Source organism: Anguilla rostrata, chromosome 9 (genome assembly GCF_018555375.3).
Source record: "Anguilla rostrata isolate EN2019 chromosome 9, ASM1855537v3, whole genome shotgun sequence".
NCBI classification, from domain to species: domain Eukaryota; kingdom Metazoa; phylum Chordata; class Actinopteri; order Anguilliformes; family Anguillidae; genus Anguilla; species Anguilla rostrata.
This window is the reverse complement of record NC_057941.1, coordinates 53,040,279-53,051,206: the sequence shown is the minus strand read 5'-3', so window position 1 is coordinate 53,051,206 and position 10,928 is coordinate 53,040,279. Positions and strand designations below refer to the sequence as shown.

The following is a 10,928-nucleotide window of genomic DNA, read 5'->3' as shown; positions in this document are numbered from 1 at the left end:
CTGGGCAGCACCCTCTCAGGAATCCAGGAGGATGGGATGGTGAGGTTTCACAGAATGAGTCTGTTTTATATAGTTTCACCTGCCTGACGGATGACCGTGATTAGGAAACATTATTGGACTGTTTAAGACCATCTGTGCCCTGCTCCCCGTCCCACCATTCTCTGACCGGACGGTAATATCAATCACAGCAAACATCCCTCACCGGCGCCGTCCCGCACGCTGCCACAGTCCCCAAAATTAGCCCCGGAGTACAGCGGGCGCGGGCGGTGCGTAAGCGGGAACTGTGATTGGCCAGATCAGACGTTTCAGAAAGCCCGCCCTGCGGCTCGCCGGCCGAGCGCTGACTGGCCTCGCAGGTGCAGGAGGCGTGGAGGTCCTGAGCGATGTTTGCGTCTGTAGCTGAAATGTGAAGTAAGCGTGTATTCATAGGACCTTCCATGCAATGCCTTTGTCCTCCTACAGGGCGGAGACAGAGAGGGGCCTGTCCAGGAAGCACATTATTGAAGGTACTGCCCCATCTTATCCAGGCTTCACTCTTCTGCACTGTCACCTCCTCTTCCTCACCACACCTTCATCAGAAACTGGTCATATAGACCCCACCCAGTAAAAATACCGAGCTGGAGAATTTGACCCAAATTCAGATTTCATACGCTAACCCCGCCCCGCCCCGTCCTCACTGCAGCATGAACGCAGTATTATGGCTTTCTTAGGTGCAGATATAAGAGTTATTCAAGCCAAAAATGACATGATAAGACATTTTCCTCAGCGACGTCCCGCTCAGCTTATTGAAAGTATAATCTCTTCATTTCTCTCTTACCCCTCAAATGTGGAAAGCAGATATTGCATTCTGGGAAAATGAGGTGCTGGAGACAGAGAAGAATAGATCTCAGGGCACAGTTTCTTTGGGGGGGGGGGGTGTAATAAAATGTAAATTGGTTCCCTGAACTGGGATATTAACTGCATTCATATATCCATGTATAAATGGATCATGTGTTGTGCGGGGAGGTGATGAACTTGGATCATAAAGGTTATGTTAATGACGATGCTGCTGTAGCAGAAGGTCTTTGGGGAGGGGTATATGATAATGAGGATGACATCACTGATGATGCTGTTGTTCGTGCTGGATATAGATGGGGGGATTTATGTGAAAGATGATGATGTCACTGATGATGTCATCGCCTGCACAGGTCTGCGGGGGTCTCTGTCCAGGCTGCAGCTGGATTACGTGGACATTGTCTTTGCCAATCGCACCGACGTCAACAGCCCCATGGAAGGTCAGGACACTCCTGTGTCTTAGTCTGCGCGTCAGTCTATTACTATTTCAGTCAGTCAGTACTGCAGTCTGTCAGTATTTCAGTCCATCAATATTTCAGCCTTTCAATATTTCAGTCTGTCAGTACTGCAGTCAGTCAGTATTTCAGTCTGTCAGTACTGCAGTCTGTCAGAATTTCAGTCTGTCAGTATTTCAGTCAGTCAGTACTGCAGTCTGTCAGTATTTCAGTCAGTCAGTATTTCAGTCTGTCAGTACTGCACAAGATTTATATTTACTGAATATAATGTATATTCAGTAAAATATAAAAAGTATGCTGTACCTGTGTGTGTGTCTGTGTGTATGTGTGTGTGTGCCTGTGTGTGTGTGTATGTGTGTGTGTTGCAGAAGTGGTGCGTGCCATGACCTTCGTGATTAACCAGGGCCTTGCCATGTACTGGGGAACCTCCCGCTGGAGTGCCATGGAGATCATGGTGAGCCCCGCCCTTCTATTACATCACTTCCCCTTCCTGTTACTCCGCTCCTCCATAAGCAGGAAGTGAAACAGTGCTGACTGCATACATTCAGAGATCAGCATGTGTCATGTGACACAAGGCCAAGAAAATGTCAAGGAATTCTGATCTCATCAATTCTGGACTTAAAAAATGCACTTCTTTCCACTAGCAACTAATTACGTCTGGCCTTCATCAGTCAAAATTCAAATGGAAGACATCAATGTCACAGTCACCTCTGTTCTCTGTTCTCAAAAAACGTGCTTTGAAAAAGAATTCCATCAGAATTTTTGAAATATATCCACTGAAATGAATGTGATGTTGTGTGAATAGATAGCAGCAGACACTTTTAAATGGATTGGAACTCGGTATTGCAGATTGTATGCAAGAACATCGCAATTAATTTTCTCTCATTTTACAAGAACAATAAAAGCCATGTTCACACAGCGAATGGTTTTTATGGATATCTCGCCTCATATTTTCACCCTTGGAGACCATTTCCTTGATAGCATCATGTACTTTTCACCACATGACAATCCACTAAAATTCCAGATCATTAAAAAACCCTCATAAAAACTTGCAGAGTGCAGAGACAATTGATATAAACTCTTGTCATTTAATATTGATATTCTTTTGTCTAAGAGAAAGTTCAGATGGTGAAACTGCAGCACAAATTTCTGCAGAACCCTTCATTGTAGAATGGCTTGCAAGGGGAACTAAGACCTCTTCTGTCTTTTCTACGGACCAAACAGGTTTCAGGATGTTCTGTCACACACAAAAAAACATCACAAATAATATTTAAAAACTCAAGATGCATTGATAATCAAACGGAGAAATTTCACATTAAAAAGCGGGCTTTCAGCTAATGCTGTTGTTCTGACCTTCGGCCACTAGGAGGCGTATTCGGTGGCGCGTCAGTTCAACCTGATCCCACCGGTGTGCGAGCAGGCTGAGTACCACTACTTCCAGAGGGACAAGGTGGAGGTGCAGCTGCCCGAGCTCTACCACAAGATCGGTCAGTGTGACGTCCTCACAGCGCTCCCGCAACAGGCCTTTGGCATGGAGCTGGAATAACACCATCCTTCCCACCCCATACTCCATTCAAGCCCCAACACACACATGCTCAGTTACACACACACACACACACGTAAACACACACACTCACACATTTCACAGAACTACACCCACTACACTTCGTACAAACAAGCCCAGTAGAGTATGTCTGGTGGATTTTTTAAAATTAAGAAGGTAAATAATGAGGTAAGACAAAAGGAGTCCAAATACAGATGTAATGTTTAAGCATATGGACACCAGTCTGTCTGTCTGTCTGTCTGTCTGACTGTGTCTGTCTGTCTGTGTGTCTGTGTGTCTGTCTGTCTGCCTGTCTGACTGTCTGCCTCTCCCTGTGTGTGTGTGTGTGTGTGTGTCTGTCTGTCTGTCTGTATGTCTGTGTGTCTGACTGTGTGTGTCTGTCTGTCTGCCTGTCTGTCTGTCTGACTGTCTGCCTCTCCCTGTCTGTGTGTCTGTGTGTCTGTCTGTATGTCTGTGTGTCTGACTGTGTGTGTCTGTCTGTCTGCCTGTCTGTCTGTCTGACTGTCTGCCTCTCCCTGTGTGTGATCGTGTCAGGTGTTGGGGCGATGACCTGGTCCCCGCTGGCCTGTGGGCTGATCACAGGGAAGTACAACGAGGGCATTCCTGAATGTTCCCGGGCCACCATGAAGGTCAGCATCCTAGCAACAGCCCGCTGGAAACACCCCCCTCCCCAGGCATTAATTAACCAGTAATTACACTGACCAATCACAGCCTGTCATCTGCTAGGCCTTCAGCAGCACTAACGGTCTGTCCATCATTTCCTTCCCAGGGCTACCATTGGCTGAAGGAGCGCGTCAGCAGCGAGGAGGGGCGGAGACAGCTGGCCAAAATCAAAGAGCTCCACCTGCTGGCCGACCGGATGGGGTGCACTGCTGCACAGCTGGCCATCGGTACTGTGTGTGTGCGTGTGTGTGCATGCATGTGTGTATGGTGTGTGTGTGTATGGTGTGTGTGTGTGTGCAGGAGTAGATGTGCATAACTATGTATGTGTGCAAGATTGCGTGTGAATTTTTTTGCACGCACACTTGGGTATTTGTCTTTGTGTTGATGATGAATCAGGCATTTTTGCAGAGCAAGTCACACAAATTGCAGATTTATATCCTTTGAGAGGACACACTTTGAAGGCAGTGAACCTCCATTCACATTTTAACACAAACAGATTAATGAGTACGCCATCTCACCAGGTTCTTCTAATCAATCAGACCAATTCATTTACTGTGTGTCTGTTTGCATAATTACGGTAAGGTGGGTCTCAAAAGTATACATCACGTTCCTCCAAGCTTACTTATTAGCCACTTATACGGTTGGCTATTTACAGGCACCATTCAGGATCAGTGGCACAACACAGACCATCTAATTGCCGATTCAAGCCACCACGTTACAGGCCCAGTTCCCAGATTTCTGGTTACTAGATACAAACTGCTGCATTGCTCTGCACATTTACTGGCTTCTCTAATCTCTTTCTTTGTCTCTTTCTCATCTCTCTGATACTCTTTCCCTTTTTAAATCTATATTCCTCTCTTCTCATCCTCTCTCTTTCTCCCCCTCTCTCCCCCTCTCTCTCTCCCTCCCCCTCTCCCCCTCTCGCTCCACACAGCCTGGTGTTTACGCAGTGAGGGCGTGAGCTCTGTTCTTCTGGGTGTTTCCAACACTGATCAGCTGGTGGAGAATTTGGGAGCCCTGAGGGTATGATACTGCACACCCCACACGTGCTATACTGCCTGATATATATATATATATATACATATATATTTTATGTTTACTGCCAGACACGGGTTCTGACACTACTTTCTCCCTGCAGAGTCAGGTTCTGCTTCAGCACCTTTTAGTGGGTGATTCAGGTTTCCTGTGCACAGAGAAAAAAGCTCTTTTCTCCTTTAATGTGCAACATTGGGGCAATAATGTGTTCTCTCTCTCTCTCTCTCTCTCTCTCTCCTGTCTCTGCATTGTCTCTGTCTGTCTCTTTCTCTCCTTGCTCCCTCTTCTCTGTCTGTCTGTCTGTCTGTCTCACACTCAGGTCCTGTCCCAGATGAGTCCTCAGTTGGTAAATGAAATAGACTCTCTCCTGGGAAACAAGCCTCACTCAAAGAAGGAGTCTCGCGCATGAGGGGGGGGGAGGCTAAGACAGCCGCCATTACAGAGAGGATAAAAAGAGAGAGAGGAGAGGAGCGGAGGACAGCAATGCACCTCCTGCCCTCCCGCCTCGTATATAACCTACTGCTCGCATGTCTTTCCAACACGCTTATAGTGTTCTTCTGCACCTGCACCTACATATTTTATGAAAAATTAATGAAAAAAATTATAAATTTGCACCTCAAATCTGAGGGGAGAAAAAAGAAAGAGTATTTTTCAAAAATAGAAAAAAAAAAGCACAGGACTCTTGGGTCAAATAACCTGGCCTAAAATGGCTTCCTGTTGTCCCTGTGGTGAAGGGGAAGAAGAGAAACAGAAGGGGAGAGGAGGCTCGGGCCTGCGGTAGAACGATCCGGAACGGGAGATTGGAATGAGTGGGACTGGAGAGAGGAAGGACGGAAGGAGTGAGGAACATGGCTGCCACGCCCTCCTCTCTGGCCAGCCCACTCCACTTCCTGTTTAACAGGAAGTACAGGAGGACGGCTGCAGGCTTGGACAGCACACACAGTCAGGACAGCAGCATCCGGGACAGAAGCAGCACTGTGCCCACCCCATTACGGGGTCATAACCTCAGGCTGGCAGTCCACTGGCAGGATGTCCAGTCTGCGCTTTGTCTCCGGGAGTTTGCAGGCTCTATGCCCAGATGGGTCATGGGCATCCCAATCCCTTTAAAAACCCGTGTTAAAGATGTACCTGTAATAACAGGGTGAAAGGTGCCCACCCAGTGAACTTCCTGTGTTTCCGCAGAGCAAACAAAGGGGCTCTCAGAATCTCCAGTCTCTTGCCGGCGCCTCCCTTCTCAGCGAGTAAACTGCGCGCATGTCCCTTTAAGAAAGACCCGGCCAGTCGGTGAACAGGCAAACGCGGGGTTCAGCTTTTGGCAGTGCTGAGCGGTTGCCAAAACTTTTTTTTTTTTTCCTTTCATATTTTATTTTGTCGCAAAGTCAGCATGGTTAGAATGAGTGATGGGGAAGGGGAGGGCCTCATGCAGGATCATAACTGAGATGGAAACTTCTTGGCCCCGCCTCCTCTCCCCGGCCACTCCCCTTTTTAAAGACACAGTGTCCGTGTATCTATGCTCCACCTCCTGCCTCACTGGCAGTCTTCCGCATCTGTGACAATGGTCCTACCAAGGATGACAGGATGCTGTGCGCAAGAGAGCTGGTGTAATTGCAAAAATGGTGGACCTGGAAAACCTGCATCAATCTGTTTCCGGTTCAGGTGTCATATGGGCAAATCGACCCCTTATTGGATACAAGGCCATCACATGATTGTGTACTTCAGCACATTGTTTTGCGCATGTGTACATACAAGTTACTGGTAGGTTAGTTATCTTAGTAGCCTTGTACGTAGCTTTCTTAGCAATGAAGGTAGCTAACAAGGCTCTGTAGCTGGCTTTATCATCTCGAAAGTTAGCAGCTAGCTAGCTGCAAGCTTGCCATATGATAAAGCCACGTTAAATTCGGTTCAGTTCAGGGAAATGTCGCGGAAATGTCACCTGAACCCCTGAACAGACTGATGCAGGTTTGTGTTTGTAATTACACCGGCAGGGGTGGAGATGGGAACTCCTGCTTCCACTGCTGTACTCTGCCACTAGGGGGTGCTGTGAGCATCAGCCAAGACCCTCAATGGAAGAAAGATGCTCCACTCCTGCTGAACACTCTAAAGGTGACGGCCCCTGTTGGCATGGTAACGCCAGGGGGGCTCTGTGGGTGGAGCAGTCCGGGGGGGCGTTTGTCTACAGGAGAGGAGGGCGGTAGGTAAGGAGGAGAAGTCACGTGCAGTCACGCTCCAGCTCCTCAGAGTGAGGCCAATGGCCGGAGACGCAGTCCCAGAATGCCGTGCGGCAGGCGTTTCCTGGACCAAGCCAGGCCGTCACATGGATGCTCTCCTGTTGAATTGTGTGTGTGGCCCGCAGGCCGAAGAGGCTCAGGAGCACTGCTTTAGATACAGAGGAATTACAGGGTGCGTCACACAAGTGTTGCTATTAGTTTTAGTGGAATTATTTGTCCAATGATAGATTGTCTCGCTTTTAAAAAAAATGATTATTATTCCCGACCTGTTAATGAGTTGTTGAGGCTTTGAATGTGGGTGCAAACCATGTCAGATTACCTAGCCTGCGTTCACAGATTAATCTGGGAGTGTGCTGATGTGCAGAGAGAGAAATGCATAGATCCAACAAATCTTTTTTATTATATAGTTTGTCACTGAGTGACACAGACTTTTCCATGGGATGGAATGCTGTTGTTGAGAGAAATTCTGTGTTAACTTAGGAGTTACCATAGGAACACCACAGATACTCTGATGACATCAGTGAGAAACTATTGTGATGTCACTCTGTGACTGTTGATAATTTCCATCAATAATAACTTAAAACACAAAAATTCTTACTTGGGCTTTATATCATATTATACTATATTATAAAAGCCTCCTCAAAATGAATTCACAAAATATTTATGCAAGGTGTGAGTTATGAACAGACAAATGTTTATGTTCGTTTTATGTGCAATTTTCATGAAACGCATTTTTGGTAAATGAAAAGAAAACAGAAAAGAAAAAGGAAACTGGTACTCCAAAGGGAGGAAAAGTAAAATTGCATTATATGTGTCGCTAGATATAAATAAGCTGAGGGCATGTCAGGACCTGTTCCTGCAGGATGATGTCACCCTCTGCTGGCTCACTGGACTGAACTGGACTCTGTCCACACCAGCCCCCCCCCCCCTCCTCCCCCCTCCTCAAGAGCATGTGGACGAGGATTCTGTTTTTTTACCCATGAGCACACCGCAAACCCCTGCGCAAAGTCCCAGCAGCCTAGCGAACGTCGCCACCACACTGCCGCACCCCTTTCACCTGGGATTCAAACCCGCAACCTCTGACTTAATAGCAGTCATACCTCTTATAGCGACATGTTTTCATTAGTTATAAAATGTAAAAAAATAAAAGGATTGAGAGATAGAACCAAGGGAAAACACACAGAAAAAGGGTGGATTCCATTCTTTGCACATGTTGTAACACTCTATGAAGGTTCCTGCACAATGACTACATAAAGGCTTTATTTCCATGACATAGCACTGCATCATAGGGTGAGCTGCGTTAAGACATGCGTGTCACAACTATAAGATTCCAGTTCAGCTTGTGGTGTTGAGGGCTTTGTGTAGTGATTGCTGTGTGATGTCAGAACCTCGGTTAAAAAAGTGTTCTGGAATGTGTTCATTAAATTGTATCAACAGAAATCTCAGCGAAAGTGACGATCGTTTAGTCTGTGTACATAAAGTCATATTACACTCTTAAATACTCTATCTTTGCCTGTATAACTTTATCAAATGTTACTGTCCTGCAAAAGAAAAAAGAAAAAAAAAAACAACCCTGTATTGAATGTACTTTGCTTGCCTTTAAAAATGTCGGGGGGGGGGGGGGATCTCTACTTTCATAGTGTAATTCCTGTGTCTATAGAAAAAAAATGGTTCACGTAAAAATGAACCAAACAAACAAACAAAAAAGACTGAGCAAAATGCAGTTCTGTAGCAGTCTTTCCTCTCCTGCAGTTATTTCCCTGGGGAACGGACTGAGACGCAGCGATGATTTCTGCTTTTTGTCAAAGAATACATCCGTACTTATATACATATATTTCACTTTAAGCGTACATTTTCGGTTATTTAGCGTAGCTTAATATAATTTAGTATAATCATATGGTTTTATTATTATTTGCAATACATTCTGTAGCATGAAGCGCTAGTATTTTCACGGGGAGCTGGGAGGAATCATGTGATTTGTATGCTGTGGTAACTTTGAAAGGCGTGATCGCTGGGTTCTGTGTTTTAAGACATGTAATGTAACATGCAGTGGCACTCTCATCCAGCATCCCTCTGTTCCTCCATCTGCCTCCCTCCTTCTGTTCTCTCCCTCCTTTCATCACTTTCCTTTTTTTTTGGGGGGGGGTGTGTGTTCTGGGGAAGTGAATGTGCAACCAGCTGTACACAGAAATGCAGACGCGCACACACACAGACATACACTCACACATGCATGCACTCACACACATAAGCATACATACCGATGCATACAAGTACAAACACACACATTCACACAAACATACATACACATACATACATACAGCCTCCAAGCACTGACCTAGGCTCCCCCCCCCGCCCCCAACACCTTTACCTGCTCCTTCCTTTGCCCCCTAAGGTAGCAATAACATGACATCACCCCCCCCCCTAAATAGCTTGTCTTATTCTCAGAACTTTACTGCCAGGTTGTGGCAGAATTACCGTGCCATCAAACTCTGGCCGTGTCAGAGTTATGGGTTAGTAGGGCGTGTGTGTGATTTACGTGCGAGCAAGCGAGCAGAGGTAAAACAAGTGACACTGGTTCAGGAAGGGACACTGGGGTGTCTCCAGTGGGTGTGTTCCATTGCCATGGCAACCCAGCAGCCTAGGGGCATGTGGAGGGTTGGTCTGCACACCTGCTGTCCCCTCGGTGGTCTATCACAGACGACCGTACATCAACCTCCGGAAACACTATCTAACACGCATGTCCGTCTGACACGAGTCACATCTTTACCACTGCAAGCAGTGGGTCAGGACATCTTCATCGCTACAAGCAGAGTCCTGCTGAAGCCACCTGAGGCTGTATGAGCAGACTGGGGCAGATGAAGAGAAGGAGTCTCCACGAGACCAGGAATACCAGAATGCACAGTACTGCTAGGGTGTAGGGGAAAGCCTGAAAACCCTTCTGGCACAATGCAACCTGAGAGTGTGTCTTTTCAGGTCTAAAGAGGCAGAGTCAGATCGTGTGTGTGTGTGTGTGTGTGAGTGTGTAGGAAAGAGACAGAGAAAGAGCGACAGAATGAATGTAAGAATGAATGAGTGAGTGAGAAAGGTTGATTTTGTGTGTGTGCGTGTGTGTGAAAGACAGAGAAATGAAGCGAGAAGGATGTGTGTGTCAGAGTGAGTATGCATAAAAGAGTGAACATGCAGCTGGGAGGTAAAACAGTGGCAGAGGTTTGGGATTGTTGTGTAAGGATATCTCCTGTATAACACAGACAGTGCTCAATAAAGTCTTCCTGAAGTAGCTCACACTGTCTGTTGTGCTGCTGTCATTTCACTGATCTGTGTAGAATGGTCAGGTCATTAAGCGGGTAACTGCAACCGCCTTTTTTTTTTTTTTACCACTGACCCTCAGCCCCATTACGGTCCCCCACCGCCGCAAGCATAAAATGCCAATGGCCTCCAACGGTGTTGCTATTTCCTGATATTTAGAAGTTCAACTCCGATCCACTCACACTCAAAGCACTCCTTATTAGAGACAGAAAGGACGCACAGAGAAATCACAGCACAGGTATACATGCTAACTCATACACAGAGGTCATGTGACCAGTCTGAGACTACAACAGCTGCAACTGAGAATGTCCCCTGTTTGTGTGTGTGTGTGTGTGTGTGTGCGTGTGTGTGTGTGTGTTCATGTGTGTGTGTGTGTGTGTGTGTGTGCGTGTGTCTGTGTCTTTCAGTAACTAAGGACCGCAGATCTGCAGAGAGCAAAGTCTCCACCGTAAACACAGAACACATCTGCTCTACTCACTGGCCAGATATGCAGCTCCAAAAGCATAGCATGGGGGTATAAATGCTGTTCCCACCACAGCTGGTGCTAAATGAGCTTTTACTGGCTGCTGAAGACAGAGCATCCTTAGCACCACCTGGAAGTCAACTCCTACCGACAGACAGGCACAGAGGTCGAAAGGGTTTCAAGAGCTCATTACCAGGTCCTCTGAATGGATATCTGTGATATAACTCCACCTCTGTATAAAACAAAAATAATGGGAGCTTAATTGAATCTGATTGGCTGGCTGCTCATAGTAGACATATTCAATGCAGGAGATAAAGTGCTTGACAATAATGTACTCCCACCTGGTGGACAAAAGGCAGAAGCACAACACTGCAGTAAGA

General features: G+C 46.5%; 1 protein-coding gene across 2 annotated transcripts in view; it reads left to right on the top strand.

Moving 5' to 3' along the window:
* Window positions 1–10,061, top strand: part of LOC135264193 (voltage-gated potassium channel subunit beta-2-like) — a 29,705-nt gene extending 19,644 nt beyond the window's left edge. For both annotated transcript variants that reach the window (XM_064352921.1, XM_064352920.1), the window contains exons 7-14: window positions 463–506; window positions 1,188–1,274; window positions 1,658–1,743; window positions 2,656–2,776; window positions 3,388–3,482; window positions 3,623–3,743; window positions 4,451–4,539; window positions 4,871–10,061. In XM_064352921.1, coding sequence (XP_064208991.1) covers window positions 463–506; window positions 1,188–1,274; window positions 1,658–1,743; window positions 2,656–2,776; window positions 3,388–3,482; window positions 3,623–3,743; window positions 4,451–4,539; window positions 4,871–4,960 — 733 coding nt within the window. In that variant the 3' untranslated portion in view covers window positions 4,961–10,061. The remainder of the gene's footprint in view (window positions 1–462; window positions 507–1,187; window positions 1,275–1,657; window positions 1,744–2,655; window positions 2,777–3,387; window positions 3,483–3,622; window positions 3,744–4,450; window positions 4,540–4,870) is intronic.
* Window positions 10,062–10,928: the final 867 nt, after the last annotated feature.